At 43.6% G+C, this 19,781-nt stretch overlaps 1 protein-coding gene across 6 annotated transcripts in view; it reads right to left on the bottom strand.

Annotated features, from left to right (window-relative positions):
* The window catches only part of LPP (LIM domain containing preferred translocation partner in lipoma), a 322,361-nt gene that overhangs the window by 184,674 nt on the left and 117,906 nt on the right, over positions 1 to 19,781 (bottom strand). For all 6 annotated transcript variants that reach the window (XM_053985940.1, XM_053985939.1, XM_053985937.1 and 3 more), the window contains one exon: positions 18,618 to 18,819. In XM_053985940.1, coding sequence (XP_053841915.1) covers positions 18,618 to 18,810 — 193 coding nt within the window. In that variant the 5' untranslated portion in view covers positions 18,811 to 18,819. The remainder of the gene's footprint in view (positions 1 to 18,617; positions 18,820 to 19,781) is intronic.

Here is a 19,781-nt window from a genome sequence, read left to right as displayed (position 1 = left end):
TCTGCTCCCCTCATTCTTCAAAATACTGCAGCTAAAATCATCTAGCCAAGAGAGGTAAACAAAGGTGTGTGTCAGGTCAGCCAGCAAAACCTTTCAGGGTTCCACAGTCATCATGAGAAAGCAAATAAAAACTACTTTGGCTCTCGTTTACTATATATTTAGCATTTGCAAGAGAAAAATCAGATGACTGCTTAAAGCTTGGGATGATGCACACCATATTCAAGCTACTCCTGAGCTTGAAATGTTTAATGTTTTATGTGGTTTGGAAATGGTTTAAATTCCCTAATGAATTTTTCATGCCCATACACAATTTAGCCTTTATCAAAAAAAATCCCCTTCAATTATGTACTCTGCAGAAATTCTTTGGAAGTATTCTAGACACCTTTTTTCCCTTTTTTTTTTGTTTACTGTTTTCAGTTTGGTATGGTCTGTATAAAATACCCTCACTTGGCTATGCCTACTGAAGTTATCTGCACTTCACCTTTCGTGCTACTCACAGAAAATCTCTCCATGACTTTATCTTAACTGTGGGGAATGGGAAGACAAAGGAGCACTGGGGTGAGGCTAAAAAGCTGCAAACCTTTGGATGGACCCAGCTCTTTGCTGTGATGCACCATGGGGAGCTGTCTGTGGAGAGGGGCATCCTCTGGGCAGCAGAGCTGGCAGCAGGCACGTCATTCCCAGCACAGGAGAAACAGGCCTAATTAGAGCACTGCCATGTGCCAGCTATTCTTGGAGGCAGAACAGCCCCTCAGGAGCTGTTGCAGGAGAGCAAAGCGAGGACAGCCCTCGGACCACTCCAGCCCACGTCAGAGGCATCCCCAGAACACAAAGCCATCCTCCCCTGCCCTGCAGGCCAGGCTAAAGATACCAAACTGCTGCTGCTCTGCTCTCTGAACACCTTTGTTACGCTGAGCACACATCCCCTAATGTTCCGGGAATATTAACATAAGCCACCCACAGATATTATTTTAAAGAAGTGATTCCCAAAGTCCTCCTATTTTTGGAGAAGCATCTTAAAAAAGCTTCCCTAATATACTGGAACAGGCCCCATATTATCTCTTCATGAAAGGAATCCAAGTGCTATGCTTCTAAATTCACTGGTAAGCAGTTCAGATTTCCTTTTATATTGTAAGATTTCCTTCCCATAAGACGCAAGATATATTGCCCCGAGGGAAAAACAGCTTTATGAAGAGGAAGCTACGTGTGCCAGAATTGTTCTCTTCCATTATCCATAACATCCTTTCTCCCTCCCATTGTTTTAATAAAGTTGGTCACCAGAAGAACCTGCAGCAAAAATGCCAATACCCTCAGAAAGTATCTACCTGCCAAAAGCCCCAAAGCATATCTGCTGTCATGCAGCCTCCTTGATGCTCAGAAAACCTGGCATCAGAAAACCTGTTTTCTATGCATGCCACATACACAGTGCTGATAGAAATGTGACTTTGCTAACAAATTTACTTTTGGCTGTTCCCACCAGAAAAACATCTGAGGAATGGATGGCTCACCAGTAATCTCCCACCTACATATATTTTTGTAGCATTTCATTGAAGAGAAGGATGAAAAGAAAAAAACCCAACCAACCAAAAAAAAACCCAAAAAATAACCAGAGAGAGAGGAAACACATTCAATGGCAATCAGCATTACAGAGAAGAAAAAAAAAATTAAATCTGCTGTCTGATGTTCCTACATGTAATCCAGAGAAACATTCCCCCTCCTGCATGCACGTGCTTGCATGCAGCAGGGGCTCAGTTACACTCTTAAGTTCAAGTGCATTCTTAAATGTTATGTCCCATGGGCCTTGACAAAGCATGGATCAAATCAGGCATTTGGTGGAATGCCTTGCTAAGCAAAAGGATTGGTTTAGGAAGTTTCCCCAAAGATTCTGCTGAAATGAGGCTAAATGGTTGCAGTGGTAGCTCTCGGGAGATCCCCAATTCTTCCCTGAAGCATTCATTTTGCTAGGATTTCCCTCTTGTACATTCAGCTTTGGAGAAGCACTATGGGAAACTGGGAACAGGAACTCTCAGTGTTAGAAATTACAGTATTGCCCAGGGTAGCTAAAGTAACCACAAATCCCTCCCCACTGATTCAGATCCCACCAGAGCCACTGACATCTCTTCAATTTCCATTAAAAATCTCCTCTAGAGGGTATAATCTCCCCAAATTTAAGCAGAGGGAAATCCAGGGTTCCTTCAAATCAGAATCCACTTTATTTGGGACAAAAGGAATCTGCTCTCAGGAGAACTGGAGTTGCTAAAAATAAGCAGATATTCCCAGTGTTTCCGCACTCCTCTCCCTGAAGTGAAATGATCAAGAGGATTAATTTTAGAGTATGTACAGTTTTTATGTGAAAAAAACCAAGCTGCATCTTAGCTTTTAAGCAAAGACCAGATGGAAAGTCTATCATTAGAAATGCCAAAGGGAGAATACGCTCAAAGTTCGCTTCAGGATGGAAAGGTCATTTCTAGTCATCCTTGTTTTAAATGTTCTCAGAAGCACTCAAGCTTTTCGTAATAAGATGGCTTTCTTTTAGTTTATCAACCTGATTTCCTTCAAAATAAAATATAAAAAGATCTCCAAAATAAAACAAAAATTGCCATACAAGACAGAAACTTGAAAGACGGGCACCAGCTCTTTTTTTCCTCTCCAGAGCAAAAGAGTCATTAAATTTTTAATGAATTATTGTTTAGTTGACAAGAAATGCCACAAAAATGACCTGCTGATTCCACCCAGGGGTGTTTACTTAGAGCTTCACAGGGAGATTTATGACATGACAGGCAACAGACAATGTGTCAATGGAGTCTGAGAGGCAATGCTTCGTTCATCAGGTACCAATGTCGATGAAGAACATGTCAAGATGATGAGAAATGGATCAGGTTTCTCCACTATGTTAAAAGCAACAGCCCAAGCCCCCAGAGAGGGCTTTGTGCAGCTGCCCCATACAAATCCACCAGGCCACCTGCACTGAAAGCATCATGCTCCTGATCCTAAGATCTGAGCAGTTCAGTAAGAACCCCCTTTGGGCTTAAGACGCCTTCTTAACATTACTAGCACATACAGGGTGACTAGAAAGTGACAAAATTGTGATCAGTGACATTCACTGGAGTCAACAGGGTGACCTGAAGATAATACAGTGCTTCCAGCTTTACTCCACTTGCTAACTCATATGAGAGCTACAAACACACAGCTCCCACTGAGACTCCAGCAGTCCCTGATCTCCACGTGCCAGCCAAGCGTGAAACAAATCCCGTGCCCATGAAGATCAGCCCACAGCTGAAGTACAAGATGTGAATAAGCCCCCTGGGACACAGCTTCCAAACCTTAACAGGAAAATATTTAATCAAAGACAGAAAACTCCATTCTCCTGATATAAAACTGACATTTTCACAGTAAACACATTTGCGTCCCAGTGCAGATTATTCCCAATAAAAACTGGAGCTACTGGCTAAAGCTAAAAGTGTTTTATTTCCTTGCAGGCTGTGCCTTTTCTCAGCTCTAGTGGGCCACCCCTGACAAGAAGTACCTGGCTTTAGGTCTTCCTCTATACAAATCCTCTCAGAGGAGCCACCGCTGACCTAACCAAGCAGCAACTGGGCTGTGCAAGTGTCAGAGGGAAATGTGCCCTGCAGTACCACTGAATGAGGGACAACCAGACAAAACCAAGATTCCATTCCCAAACAGCGTGCTAAAGCATTGGGAGTAGCAAACAAATGCTTTGTTGTTTCTTGGCCACTTGCAAATGGTGATTATTCCATACAAAACAATTAACAAACAAGGACAGAATCCTCCAAGCTCTCTTTAGAAAACTTCTTTTCAAAACACACCCTCATTTTAATTATTTACCGTTTGCAACAGAGAAGGAAAACAAGGAGGTAAGATATCTGACACGATCAAACCTTCCCTAGTTCCCACAAATAGACATTCACTGCCTTCCAATAGTCTTGACTAATCATTTTAATAAGCAGTGAAAAGATTTTGCAATTAAATGCTTAGAGAAATAAGATGAATCTTCCTGCTTCTTCTCATGCCTCATGAGTTTTCCAGCTCCTCTCATAAAGAGCTTTCATTACTCTGGGCATGATGGAGCCAGAACTGCTGCATGAGAAAGCTCTGATTTCAGTTTTATCTCAGTCACTGTCCAAATGCCCAGAAACTGCTTCACAGCTCTTGGACCACAGGGGAAAAATAAGCCAAAAAAAAAAAAAAAAATAAGGCTAAAAAAGGGGGAGTTTCAGTCCTAAGATCAGAGCCACATTTGCTACACAGGTTTTTCAGAAACAAACCCTCTGGGCTTAGTGTAAACTAAGCATATTTGGTCAAGTAGCAGTAGATCAAATAGATGGGGAGCCTCACAATGCCCTTCCTGCAGCCCCACATTTGTGGTGACAACTGCACTTTGCTCTGATGAAAAGTGACCTTTAGGCCCTGACATTTAGGTCCAGATTCTCCTACTTGTGTCACCTCCGCCTCCAGTTTCACAGGTCGAATTCACAGCACTTCAAATAGTTGGCAACATTCATCAAACATGAGCCTATGTCTTGCCCAACAGAGTCTTAAAATGGAATATTCCCACTCCACAGTCCCATGCCATGCTGGATGGTCAACTTACACAAGGTACTGGATGTGCCATATCTCTTCGGAAAATCAACATACCAAGCGAAAGCTCATCTCCCAAAATAGTCACCCTGCTACTTTATTTCTCTTTTATTTGTTTCCCTACTGCAGTTACAAAACACATTCTCACTGAGGCAAAAGGGATCAAAGCCAGAGCGCTTTTGGATGCAAAGAGACAGTGCTAACTGTGCACCAGAAACAGGAATATTATATGGTTTTCCCATATGAGAAAACATAAAAAGGCAAACGGACCCTCCATTAGCTTGTCTCTATGATATCTCAGGAAAACACAATATACTCAAAATGGAATCATGGTGATTGGGAGATTTCTTGTTTAAAAAGTCCAACTCTGTTTACAGGAAGTATCTCAGCTGTGGTCACGCATCACATCCTTTGTGTTGGATTAGCTGCTAAATTTAAAGTATTTTCTTCTTCTATCCAATAAGTATGATTTACTGGCATGGAGAAATGTTTTAATTATCATAAGTTTTCAGGTTCAGCCCAACCAATCCTTCCTGCAGCTAAGTCTGAAAGACTCTTGATCCTAATAAGGGATGTATGAACAAAACCTAGAGATCTGGCAGCCAGAGATGCACCCGCCCAACCCCCTCCTGCTGCCACAAGGTCATCTCTCCCTCTTGAGGAGCTATTGTCCCATTTTTACACACAGGCTGAGCAACAGATGCACCAAGAGAAGTCGGTCAAGTGTTCTCCTGTTACGAACCCAACTGATTTTCCAGCTGTAGAAAAGGGTTACAGTGCCAGACTCTGCAGGATCACTGTGGGCATGGATGGGTTAATAAGAAGAGATCAATTGTGAATTTAATTTAAATCTAAGGCATTGAATGGACTAAGCAGAAGATAAGGAAGATACTGCAGTGCTTCATGCATTATCTGGTACAACTGCGTGGTATCCTGTCCATGCTGATACCAGAGGAGATACAGCCCAGCTGTGATTTTACCCAACTCACACTTCCCTCATGCATTGCCTCTTGTCTTTATAGATTGATTTTTACGTAAGGCCCCTGTGTCAGACCTGAGCTCCTAGTGTAATTTTCCCCCTATGCCTGCAGAATTAATTCAGTAGGCCAGGTTCTATTTCTCCTTGGGCACCATACAAAGAATTACAAATGGCTCTTATTTGTGCCCAGCTGGTACAAAAGTGATGTCAAAAGTGTAATGGGAAGGAAGAAAGGACCCAATTACAAAAGCAGGGTCTGTGAGATAATCTTGGTCCCAGGACAGTGAGATATGGCAATTAGAAGCACTTCATCTATCTGTCAGTTGGGGTCATTCAATGAGCTTGTTATCCAGAGAAAAGGTGGCACCTCAAAATACCAATTACAACTTTCCAGACTCAAACTGTGCTTCAGCCTCTTCTGTCCCCTGTGCCATCATCTCTAACATGACAGGAAGGTCAGAATGAGCAACAGGAATTCAGTTTTCAAGAAGCCCAAATGTACTGCAGATTAAGAACCAATTAGCAATTTTGAAGAAGTTGTGTGCTCTGGCTGGGGGGCTGCCAGGCTGTGCTGAGGAAGTGCCTGGTGTTGACTTCCCAAACTGAGTCACTTCTGTAAGCCATGGGGTGGTATTTATAAAGTTGGGGAAAAATTTCCAGGAAATTTTTACTCACTTACTGGTACTCACAAAAATAGCAAGGGAATTCTTAAATTACTAAACTTTTAAGGAAAAAAGTATTTCTTCTTTCTGACAAGACAGCAAATCAGGAGCCTCTATGATTTTCTTGGAAGAAGTCACAATCAATAGTGTTCCTTATCTCACTTTTCTTTGACAGTAGTAGATATTGCTCCTAAGATATCCTGGTTGTGGTTTTCCTCCTCTCTTCTACAGATTATTTCCAGGATAAGACATTGAAGTCAGCTTTGTCTCCAAGGCTCCTTAACAAGACTTGAATGAACCCAGGTACCAACAACAACTCAACCACAGCAGTCCAGATCAGCCCAAACCTTTTACCCAACTGTCCAGGATCCTGATCTGGGGGAATGGCTGCACCCTTCAGTAAACCACATGAATCTGCAAGTAGATCTGCTACTGATAGTCAAACTATCATCTGCAGAAGTGAGCTGGTCCCCCCGCATAAAGTAGATGTGCCCTAGTATCACAGAGCACACAAAAGCAGAGTAAGGGCATGGACTAGTAGCTGGATCAGTGCCTGCTCCCCTCCACACATGCAACAGTGCTCTTATGTCTCCTCAAAGCCTGAGACTAAGCCAAGCTTTCAGAAAGATTTTTGTCCCTGCAATAGTTTTAAGGATGCAACCACAAATCTGGGCACTCACAACCATTTTAGAGTATTTCACTTTATTTCCATTAAACACACACAGATTTATGGTCTTGTTTAGCAAGGGTGGGCAGATCATGCCAGGCTTGGTCCCCTTCCCTAAGCAGCCAGCACACCCCACTGGGGAGGATGCAGACCAGCTGACCAGAGAAGTACAACTTCTGGAATGAAAAATAAATTTTTGAAAGCATAAGATACAAGCACACATACTTGTGCCCATCCCACACACAAGCTGCAAATGCTTCAATTTATTACTATGACTTCTGGACTGCTCCTACCACTGCCCTCCCTCTGAGACCTGGGGCCAACATTGGCCAAACAGTCCTTCAGAAGGCCTCAGAGATGTTTCCCTACATGTCTTACACAAACCAGTAGCTTAGATGAGGACAAAAAAACAGGATAATGAGAAAAAGGCTGCTGGCAGGAACTCAAGCAGTACCTGCTCTGCCTGGCCTCTCAGCCAGGCTCTCCCGGCACGGCCACTGGGAGGGCAGGTCGGGTCCAGCTCTCTGCCAAGCTGTCAATCATCACAGCTCACAGTCTGTGGCACTCATGAGACAGGACACCCTGTGCAATGCAATGGAGACCCAACAAGTTTGTTTTGCACATGCCACTGCAGCGTTGGCAGATACAGCAACGTGCTTTGGCTCGCAGTGACACGGGAAGCATTCAAAGCACTCGTGCAGAGATAAGAGGCTCCCCTCGTCTCCTGCCTGAGACACACTGACCTCCTCTCCCTCCCTCCTCCTTGGCATTTTCAAAAATACAAAAATCTGTCCCTTATGTTTTCAAAATGTGTCTGTTTCATGGAGTTCTTCCCCTTTTTTTATTTTTTTCTGAGGCCAATTAAAAATAAAAGTTTACCAGAAAGACAACAAGGAAAAAAAAAAGCATCTGATACCATTGGATCCAGCCTGTAAGGATCTCACACATAAAAGAATTATGTCCCTGAGCACTTTCCAACAGACTTTCAGAAAATTTCATCTTTCTACTTCCCTGGCTGGATAGTCTGTTTGAGTAATTTTCTCTTTCTCCTGGGGCTGGTTGCTAAGAGACACGCTATTACTTCTCCCTCTCCTATGACCCGATTACTGTGATCAGCAAAGACAGCGTGCAGACAACAGCCTGACACGGCTCATACAAGAGCATCAGGCTTGTTACAAAATGATGGACTGTATTAACACTCCACAGCCCCTTCGCTCGCCATGGCCTTTGGAGAGTCTCCAGGCACAACTGGGGGCTTTTACTTCCCCAGCTTCTGAAGTGCACGTTCAAACATTTTAAATCACAGGACTGGGAAGGGAGAAGAATTGACTTTTTCCTCCTGTGCTTCACTGTCTGACAGCCGGAATGGTGTTACTGGATCCTCACTGAACAACTTTCCTTTTCTTACCCTTCCTAAGAAGTGGCCTAGGAACAATGATTACTCCTTTTCACCTTCTTGAAAAATAAACTTTGCAAATACACAGCACAGTTTGGGTCAGAGCATTCCCTTGAAGGGTCTGACAGCACATTATAAAGCTGATTGTGACACTTGAGGTGAACTGGTCCTGCAAAGAGCTGTATTGCTCTGGATAAGGAAAGCAGCTGGAAATAGATCCAGCTGTAGGTGTCCAGCAGTCCCAAGGAAACTAACTGTGATGCCCAAGAGGCTCCGAGCTCATGCAGAAGCAGCCACAGCCTGGCACTGTGCCCTCTGCAAAAAAGAATAGTTGATGGAGCCAGTGGAGGAGATAGGAAATTTGGAGAACAAATTGAGAGCTTGTACTGAGGGGTACATGGGGCAAAAAGTTGAGGGAAGTTGATTTTGTTGAGAACCAAAGAACTGGTTTTCTAAGAATGTGGGCACGAACCTCAGAGACTGTTAGTCTCCACTTAGTAAGAATTCAACCCACATCACGTTCACTTTTTATAACATAAACTTTAAACTTCTATACTTTCTTCTATTAAACCTACTTTCAAAAGACTGTGTTTACCCACACTGTTTTGGTATCATTTTCATACTCTTGAGGGCCTCCTCTCCTCCCACCAGCTCACTCAGGACAACTCCTGTGGCAGGACCCCTGGGCAGACCCTCACACCACAGGTAGAGCAGAGAATTCAGAAACACCAGTTGATAAAACTTCTCAAGTGGGCCTTGTAACAGAGATGACCCAGAGGACAGGTTCCTTCCTCATCTCCATGTCATTTCCCATAAATTCAGTGCTTGGCACAACAAATGCCAGCTGTCATGACAGTGCAGTTTCTACCCACCAGCCCTTAACAGCAGGCTTGGCTTTACAATTTGGGTAATATCTAGAAGAAACCAAAACCTTTCCTTAGTCATTGTCATCACAGGAATTAAGACTTGGAAGAGACATGTGAGACTTTTGCACTTCAGCTCCTCAAACAGTTTGGGTAAATCCCCAGTCGAGCCCCTGGAGTATGCCTCCACTTTCCTCCACAGAAAACTTTGCAGTGTGCATGCTGGTTAAAGAAGAAGTCAGAAGGGGAATTTTCAGATAGTAGGAAACTAGCTTACTGCTTATCAGGATCTAGAGCAGATTCCTGCTCATCTCCTGCAAAATCGCCCTCCCCGGGCAAAGCAGAGCCACAGGATTCTCAGTCCTGCCCACGGACCCTCAATTCCTGTGCCAAGCCCATCTAAACATGCTTTGCTTAGCAACAAACATTTCAGGCCTTGTATATTTAGTCCAAATTGTATTTGTGTAGGATTGACTGCTAGAAATGCCTGCTCTTTGGCCACAAGTACAGCTTCTGTGGCTTCAAGACTTGCTCATTCATTCCTCCAACCTTTTATTACACCAACCTGTAATATAATCCAATATACATTTACTGGTTGCTCTGATTTAGCAGGATTCAGCCTGGCAAAATAAAAAAGCTTTAGGCAGAGAAAAGGAAAAGCATACATATAATCCTTTATTGTAATAGTTTCCAGTGAGTAGAAGAGCAGCATTGTGTGAAGAACAGCAAAAAAAATTAAATATTACTAGACTGTTAACTGTTGTATAACAATTATTATTTAACAGACTAGCATTTGGAGGCTGTTAACATCTCAGATTAAAATAAAAGGGACAAGTGCTGCCTGCTTGAATTCAAGCTATTTCCACATTAGCATTGCTCTCTTGCTTTGACTGGGCACCACAGCTCTGTAAAACTACATACAGGACAAACATTATCTGTTTAACAGAAGGTTTGATATGGTTGATGACAGACGTTTGCAATTCAAGTTATTAAATGATACTTCCATTTCAGTGTGTCAGAAATGTCTTCTCTTTCTCTTTTTCCCTTCCCTTTTCTGCCCGTTTTCTTTATTCTACCCAAACTATTGTGGTTCACGGAACAGGCCACTGCTAAGATGAATCACTATTTGATGTTTGAAATAATGAAGTGGAAAAATTAAATATAGTATCTTGGAAGAACAGACAGACAGGAGAAAAGAAAATGAGAAAAAATAGTCAGGGCAGAAAAAAATTAAGAAACTACCTGCTGAGAAGTGCAATGTTTGCTTTATGATACCAAATAACTGAGAAAATACAAGCTCACTCATCAGAATGAAACCCAAGGCTAGGCACTACTTCAAGTAGTTCCCAAATAAGAGGCAATGTGTTCCAGAGCATGTGAAAATTTAATATTTGTAATTCTAACAAAACATGGGTCAGAATACTTAATAAAACCTGGTGGCTTGACTTGACATTTTATGAACTACAGATAAGTATACTAGTTCAATAACAGTTTTTATGCACTTGTTTTATGCTGCATTCTTCCCAGGGCCTTTCCCTAAGGTGGTATTTCAAAAAAGAAAATGCTCATCCTGAGAGCAAAGCCAAGATACAGTTCCATGGATTTGTCACTGGCAAAAAAAAAGTAGATGCAGACAGTGTTATCCAACAAAACAACTTTTGGGACGAATGCTTACGAGACAGAAGGCCCCACACAGAGCCAGTTTATTCACACTGGTGAGACTCACAGGTCCTGACACTGGTCACTGTGCTGGGGACAACTGGGCAAAAATCCCTGTGCCTGTAATTCAGAAGTTATTGAGTGGAGCAACACTGCCCAGGCACAAAGGCACCAGCTTGATCTCATCCCTCTTCAACATGGCCCAGCTTGCTTGGGGCAGTTTAAATCTAGTTTTATTCAAATGAGAACCACCACTCATTTCCAACTGGTTTCACTCAGTTCTTGACCAACAGGAGAGAGGATGTGCTTCAAGAGAAATCAATGGACACTTCCAAAAGGGTGCCCCAAACTGGTTCACAGCTAGGGATCTCCACCTTCCCACTCATGCAGGGTTCAGGTGCTTTGTCTGTACTTTAAATGCTCTTGTGTGAAGGTAGCAAGTCCACCTCCCACCACAAAGAGGCCTGGAGTTTCAAGATCATTTTCACCAGCTGCATTTTGTAAGAGCCTGTGGATGATGCAGTTCTCACACTAATGAATAAAGTATTGCTTCATCTGCTGCATCTCATTCAGTACAAGAAACACATAGAAAAATGAGAGAAGAATTAAGAAAGACTTTAAAAGTTTATAACATGCACTTTAAAAAAGCTTTTTCCAAGAAACAAGCACTAACATGGGGACTGTGGTCAGGCCCAGCCAGGATGACTTGAAACAGTAAGACCACCACTTTATTCACACCACGTTTTTCAACTCCGTGAGCATAGTGCTGTGAGGGATGACACCACATCATCCATTGCAATTGATGGGACCATAAATGAGTTAGAGCACTTCTCAGCCTATCTTTTTGTCCCACCACTGAGACACTGCCTACCCCATGAAACATCAATGATTTTTTTTCAGCTAGTAGCAGAGATGAGGAGCAAGAGAGGGACCAGCAGATCCCACTGGAAATACTCTGGTACTCTCAGGACTCAATTCAGAGTAACAATGTGTTCCCATCCCTCATCTGGGCAGCAGCAATGGTCCACAGGCATAAGTCCTAACATATGCTAGCTCCTGATAGCTGTCCAGTTCTGGAGAACTGCATTATCTGATGTTAGTGTTGAACAATGCACACACAAAACCACCACAGGAGCATGGATGAGACAGCTCACTGTGCCTGCACCCAGCCTTCCTCCAACAACCAGCACAGCACTGCAGAAGCTCCTGAGATACTTCAAGGAGCAGGTACAACACCCCTCTGCCTCTCAGCCAACACAGCCCTTCCACAAGTGAGAATTCCTCCTGCTATGGAACAGAACCAGCACAGGCAACCAAGGAAAAAAAAAAAAAAACCAAAACAAAACAAAAAAAAAAAACCCAACAAAAACAAAAAAAAAAAACCCAACAAAAACAAAACCAAAACACCGCACCACAGAATCTTTCAGGTCAGCCTGAATTTATTCTTTCAGAGCTCTCAATACAAATAATGAATAGACTCTGGACCTTTTTGGCTTCTATGAACTGTCAAAGACTGCAGAGCAGGGAACAGCACAGCTATAACACAGGGTGTCTAGTCCAATAAATCCATACCCAAGCTTCAAAAATTAAGACAGAGCTACTGATAGCAGCTGCTGTAAACAAAACCTACTAGGTATATCTGCCTGGAAAAAAAACCCAAAACATAACAGCAAAACAACAAACAGCCTGACCGTTCATGCCCCCAGTCCCCTACAGACATAGCAGAACATAACTCACCAGCGCTCAAAAGCCTCCACACCCATGAAGAAGAGGAGGGCACAGAGAGTCAAGCTCTGGGAAACCTGGATCAGCTGGGTTCAAGAACACACACTGCTGTCCATGGCATAGCCTTGCCCTGGAGCTGGTCCTGCTCCTTTGACTTGTCTCATGAGTCACTTGCTTACTCCTCCAACCAAGGAAAATGGAAGGAGATGGTTTTTAAAAAGGCAATTAAAACCTCAAAGGCATTCACATGAGTATTGTAAACGCAGGCAAACCCGGTGGAAAGAAATGATGATGTCTGACTCCAGCTCAGAAGGCTGAATGATTTATTTATTATAACTGTACTATAATACATTAATATACTATTTAAAGGAGATACTAAAACTACATACCTAGTTTTTCTAACTACCATATCTAACTAAGTCACAACTCATGACCCTCTCTGAGAGTCCAGACACAGGTGGATTGGATTGGCCATCAGGCTCAAACAATCCTCACCAGAATCCAATCAAGCAATCACCCCAGGTAAACAATTCTCCAAACATGTTCCACATGAGAAAAACAAGGAGCAGCAATAGAAATTGTTTTCTCTTTCTTTCCTCTGTGCTCTTCTATGAAAAATCCTGAAAGAGAGAAGAATGTGCCTGCCACACATGAGACCTGTTGCTCACCATATCTGAAAGGTGCCCAAGGAAAGGAAGGAGAAAGGAGGAGATTGCTTTGAGGCTCATCCCTTCAAGAAGTTTCCATTATTAAATCCATATTAAGTGTTTCTGCAAATACTATATTCACTAAAGATGGCAATTAGAATGAAAGACATCAGCACTAATAAATACAGAATTGAGAAGTACCCAAGATCATAAAGTGGCTAATTTTGTACAGCGTGTCCTGAGAACCCCAGAGTGTGACAGAGAAGCACCTCCAAGCCCTGGCCAGCCCCACAAACAGAGTGACTGCCCTGTAAGGGATGCTGCTGCACATCCCTTTCTCACCAGAGCTGGCATTGCAGCATCTCAGCCTGTCCCAGGCAGCTTGAGAAAAACACATGGTCCTGTTCATATGAACAAAAGACACGTGGAAAGAATCATCTTTGCAGGAGCAGGAGAACTCCTGGAAACCATTCAATGATCTGACACTTACTGGTAGGCAAGGATGGACTAATTTCCTTCTCTACCACCATGAAATCATCCTCCAAGTGACTACACACAGTGGCAGAGGAGCTATGGCAGAGTTCAATCCCCAGGGAGCTGCACTAGTGCTCACAAATGCTGGGCCGGAAAGCCCAGCCCTGCAATCCAGCTGAGCCTCCCCAGCACACCACTCTGCTCCACCTGTTTCAGCACAGTCTTGTTTCTGCTGGACTTGCAGAGCTTTATTTGGAGGCAAGGGGGGAAAGAACTTTTGTGGCTACTAAAACAAGATTCAAACCAAAATCCAAACCAAAAGGCAACTCATATTGCAAAGTTTGTAACTCACTGCTCCCAAGCCATCCAGTGGCCCTGATTCAGGCTCTTCTGAGTACCTCTGACTGACAACAGATTTTACACATTTCTGAAACCCCCAGTTCTGGCCTTTACAAACCCCAGTGCCACCCCAGCCCCACAGTAGCCGGCACTAAGCCAGCAGATCAGCTATCACCAATTTCACCCCACACCAGATGCCTCCTTAGTCTGCCCTGCAGGGTGAGGCCCCATTTTCTGGAACTAAGGCAAAGATGGAATTTGCTTCATCTGCAAGCTATAAATCCTTTCTATCTTCCTGAGCCCAGCATCGATGGGAACAGCTGTGTGGCAGTGTTTCCCTAAGGCTCCAGCTCTGTTGAACATGCTGAAATACCAATTTAAGCTTAAAAGCTGGAGAGCAAGAGAGAAGTAAGTGGCAGGAAAAGGAGGAAGGGCAACCACAGAAAGGTCTGGATTGGAAAGACCTTGAAAAATAATACAATCCAAAGCCCCTGCCATCAGCTGGGATATCTTTCACTAAAGCAGGTTGCTCAAGGCCCTGTCCAACCTGACCCTGAGCACTTCAAATGATGGGGCATTCACTGCTTTTAAATGAAACAAAATTAATACCAACTCCTCAGGAAAAAAAAAAAAAATCTTAGTTCCTTTAAGAGATTTTTGGTGTAGGACAAAACCCACTGTGCACACTGCTGGACAGGGTCTGCTGAGGAAAAGAAGGAGGGCAAACACATGAGCATGGAGAAAGAAGCCAAATATTTAAGAAGCAGACTGTTAGGACCCATGGCTGGTTGATGCCTCATCCATCTCAGGACTCATTTTCTCCTAGCATGAAGAGAAGATGCTCTCAAATTTCAGAAACATCTAGCTCCATCCAAGGACCACCCCTGACCCCAGTTAAAACTCTTAGAGCTACTGCTCACATGTCTGGACATTTAATTTTGATTTCTAGCCTAATTCCTCTGCAGCTACACCTCCTGCCAATGCACAATTGTTCACCTTGTCGATAAACATCTTCCCCAATCTTGAACAGTTCTCCTCTCCTCTGTCTGTGGGGTGAAAACAGAGTTCTGTAAGATGATGAGCACCAGCACTTCCCGGGAACTGTGGTGCTCACACCTCCCAGCATCAGGCAAAGTTAATCCCCTGCAAAGCGTCACACTGGGGAGTGGCAGCACTAAATCCTCCAGAAACACAGCCCAGACCACAGCAGGTGTTGGAAGGACCTATACAAACAGGCTGTGCCTGCCTCTTGGGCTGCCTGCATGGCACAGACCTGTGCAGAATGCCAAGCAGGGCTCAGCTCTTATTGATGATGATTACCATTATGATCATTACTTCTACCACTACTGCAGTCATACCCAGGGGCCCCCAGGCAGATCCCTGCAAGAGCAAGACATGGTCTCTGCTTTGATGAGTGGATAAATCTGGTCTGAAACAAGCTGCAGCAACTCAGCATGGCAAACAGCACAGAGGGGGGTTGGCAGCACCAGGAAAATTGCTACTTCAGTGGTCTGAACACATGCCTTGAGTGCTTCAAATCACAGTAAAATGCTCCTGGTTTATAAACTGCTGGCTGCTGCTATTTCACTTTGTTTCAGTCATGTAACCATTTCTAACTTCTACAAAAGTTCCATTAAGCAGCTTTTAATCAGCACCTTCTGGCTGAGTTTTGTGCAGGTATCAAGAAATAAAAAATAAAATTGAAATCAAGGTAAGACTAAGGAAATGCTTTAGTAGGAGATGGGAGGGAGAGAGAGTTACACACAGCACCTGCTCCACAGTCTTTCACTCTAGTGTTTTTCCCCTCTGCTTTCAATATGATCAAGAAATAAAACCACAGATGTGATCAGCTTAACTGACCCTCTACATACAAGCAACACACCTACAAAATAATAATAAGAACCACAAGGCCAGAGCATACACATTCCTAAACGTTAACAGGAATGAACTGAAGAAACTACCAGGAACAGAATTTGCCAGTCTCCCAGAGAGATTCCAGACACTTCAAAGGCTGCAGGGAGACAATTCCAGTGACACTGCTGGGGCAGCCAAGGCTATGATGAGCACAGCCACTTCTTGACCAATAATAGCAGCAGGACAACCCTCCTCCAGAGCAGTGCTGTTACTCCCACTCCTCTCCAGCAAATGGATGCCTGGGAAGCCCATGTGCCTCCGGTTAAGCAGCTTTGGCAGGGTAGGAGGGATGAAAACACACTGGGGTTTGAGGGAATGCTGCTGCTCCTCTACCTACAGACTCACAGCTAACCAGGTGGGAAAGACCTGTGTCCAACAGAGGACAAATTGAGGCAAAATGGCAGTGCCCCTGTAAGCAGAGAACCAGTGGGGCCTGAAGCCATCTCCCAGGCTGAATTATTCCTGCAGAAATCAGGGAGGTCATTGAAAAAACAATTCTCTGGGAGAGAGAAGGGAGCCATAGCAAGTGAATGAAGCACATTGGGCTAACTATTTCTCACTGCCCCCCAGCCCTCGCCTGTCAGATCCCAGAAGCCTCATGTTCTCTGGGTTATATATGGATGGTAATGGCTTTGCACGGGCTGCTGACAGCAACCAGCAGCATGTCACCTTCTGGAAGTGGATTAGCTAAAGCTGCAGGCATGTTGTCACATCACTAAGCCTACCTCTGACCAGGTCCTGGCCAACCCTTAGCTCTTCTAGGCCTGTCAGATAATGATGGGATGTGTCTAAAAGCCCAGTGTCAGACAAGGAAAGGGACTGGCACCGACAAAGGCCCCTGGGAGTTCCCAAAGGTCTCCTGGTTTCCAGCAGACCCAGAGATGCCTGACTGCTTGCAGGATCAGGCACGCTGGGTTATGTGAGAAATGTCTGAGTGCCTTGTCTCCCCTTCTCAGCCTGCAGTGCCTGTTCTGCTCTTCGGGAAAACTTCCTTCCACAAATGGCAAGAAACACAGGATTTTTTTAGAAGGTGATAATGTTCCTGAGTCACAAACAATTAGACCTACAATCACTAAAACACTGACAATTAAGACATACTGACCTTTGTCACACAAAAAATCCTGACCGATCAAGAACAGATTTCCTAGGAAAAAAAGGGCCATATTCCCTTATTATTTTGAATTGCAAGAGAATTAGAAAAATAAATTTCCACTTGACTTGAAGGTGACATTTTCTTTGCATTTCAGAAATGGATTGTTTTTTACTTTTTAAATTCCAAATGTCTTTCTCTTCCTATTTCTCACGAAGTTTTGTTACGGAAAGCAGCAGAACAGGTGCAAATGACTTTGCTTTTCCCCCTCCAACACATTTTCTTTTTTCGTTCTGAATTCTCCGAAGTTAGAGCGGCAGACAAAAAATACCCAAAACACTCATCAGGCTTTTCCAACTTTCCTATAAAATGTCCTTAACTTTAGCAAATCAGTCAAGTGGTAAAATTTAATATGCTGCTTTGTTTTTCTTTCTCTTTTCCATTATTCTGTAGTGTTCCTGAAAATGTATACACTTTCAAAAGATAGTGCAGAAAGTGGAAAAAATATACAGGTGATATTTGTACTGAACATAAAAGAGGAAAAAGTGGTGAAGGAACAATGTAGAGCATCCAAAACCAAATACAAAAGGTGGTTTGGCAATTTTCTTGAATACAGCTAAGCTTTTCTTTAGAAAAAGGTTGGAGATGAGGAGGGGAAGAACCTCCCCCCACTTCTACCTACAGTAAATCACCAGGAATAGAAATGTCATGTTCTGCCAAAACAACTCTCTCCTAAAATCCGTGGCCTCCATTTTTTTCTGCTGCAGTTCCATCACAAACTCTCCATTGTCAGCCAGGGGCATCCCAGGTGCTCCAACCTGCAGGTTTCCAGTTGCAAGTTCCAGGGGTGCTCCCAGCCATGCACTTCTGCTCCTGGGAACTCCCTTCCTCCATGTATCCACAAGCCAGGAACCCAAATCCCACACTTGCTGCTCAACTACATCAGGAGAGGACTTTCACAGCAAGAAGTAGAGGAAGGCTGACACAGAGTGACTGGCAGGCATTTGTTTTGCTGATGTAACAGCTCCAGAGGCCATTGGTCACCTGAATATCTTCCCAATTATTTCATATTCAAGAGTGTTCCATGGTAGAGGGAAAGAACAAAACTAGTACAACCCATCCAGCTGTCTGGAGAGAAAACACTTCCAGACTCACTGGCCAAATTTATACACTACCACCCCCAATTATACTTATATCCCACAGATGAATCCCCTGTTTGTAAAGATTCCCCTGTGCTGGGGTGAAAGAAACAATACTGAAAAGGTTTGTTTGAGCCCAAGCTCCTTGAATCATCCCGTGCCAGCAGGGACCAAACAAGCAAAACCCCTTGAAAAGTACCAGTCCTGGACATAGGACATCTGCTTTCAATTTAAACTGAGAAAGATCTGTCCTCATGTCCTCTCCCAACCCTGCACTTCTCAGGAGGGTAGCTAGCCAGAGCAAGGAGAAGAGATACCTTCACATCCTTCTTGATTTGAGTGACCTGAAAAGGGGAGTCTCTCACAATCTCACCAATGAAGAGCAAATCAAGAACAGCCTGTGTTAGCAGTCACTTCCTCTGAACCAGGCAGTTGTGGTTCCTTCCTAGAAAATAAATACTCACCATCACCTCCTGGTTGCTTGTACGGGTTGTACTTTGGTTTGGGGGCGACCACAGGCGCAAACTTCTTTGGGGTCTGCTGGGTGGACACGGAGATGCTGGGAGTCCCAAAGGTGTGTGTGGTCTCCATCCTTGCAGTAACGTGGCCAACAGGCTCATTGGTACTCTTGGGTGGCAGCCAGGATGGGTGGGACATGGTTCAGGTCTGAGGAGACACAAAGAGAGTCACACGTACATTAGGAATTTAGGCTGGAGAACTAACAGCTGCAATCCTACTGTTTTTCTGGTTTATGAAATCAATCCTACAAAACCCTTCAAAACATGTTTAACTGGCACATGCTTAACTTTAAATACGTTATTCCTAATGTATAGGACTTTAGATGCAAATTTGTCTTTCTCTCCCCAGCAGGTCAGAATTACTGATCAGGTTATTGTTGGTACCTGCAAAAATCATTGCTATTTTCCTCTTCAAGAGCAGAGACAGGCTGATACCCTGAAGCAGCCCATCAATCCCACCCTGCATTCAGCACAGTAGTGATGTATTTGCCTTTCCCTGTTAGGCCTTTTTGAGTACATTAATGTACAACAGTGCAGGTGCTCTGGGGACAAGTCTAGTCACAGACAGGCACACACACTTCCAAAATACACTTTTAGCGCTTTTTCACACGTAATTTAGGACCCCATGCCCTAGTGATTTTCACTCAGACTTTTAAGAAAACAGATTTCAAAAGTAGCTAATAATTCTTGATGCCTCCATTTCTGAATGCCCAGCTTAAGACATTTTAAAAGCATGTCAATTTTGAATAAATGCCAGAATCTCACAACCCCTGACAACCAGGCTCCTTTTAGACTTGTGTAACAAAAAACAGAGTCAGCCCAAATCATTACTTATTTATGAAAATCTTGGCTTTGGCCTCTTAAAAGCCTACATCACTTTTGAGAACTGGGTTCAGATGCTGCTGAAAATGTTGCCCATAAAAATCCTGTTAATTCCAATGAACAAGTGCTTTTCACCACACACAAACCACACTCGCTGGGTAGCCATGATAGTCCTACTGTACCATCAGATGGTCCTATGGAGCTGGATTTGAGATTTGATGGAGAAATTAAGATCTCACACAGACAAAAGTCAATGCTATTTTTGCAGCTCTTAAGCACCCTGTTGCT

Source organism: Vidua macroura, chromosome 10 (assembly GCF_024509145.1).
Source record: "Vidua macroura isolate BioBank_ID:100142 chromosome 10, ASM2450914v1, whole genome shotgun sequence".
Classification (NCBI taxonomy): Eukaryota; Metazoa; Chordata; class Aves; order Passeriformes; family Viduidae; genus Vidua; species Vidua macroura.
Note: the sequence above shows the minus strand (reverse complement) of the source record. Positions and strands in the feature narration are given on the sequence as shown.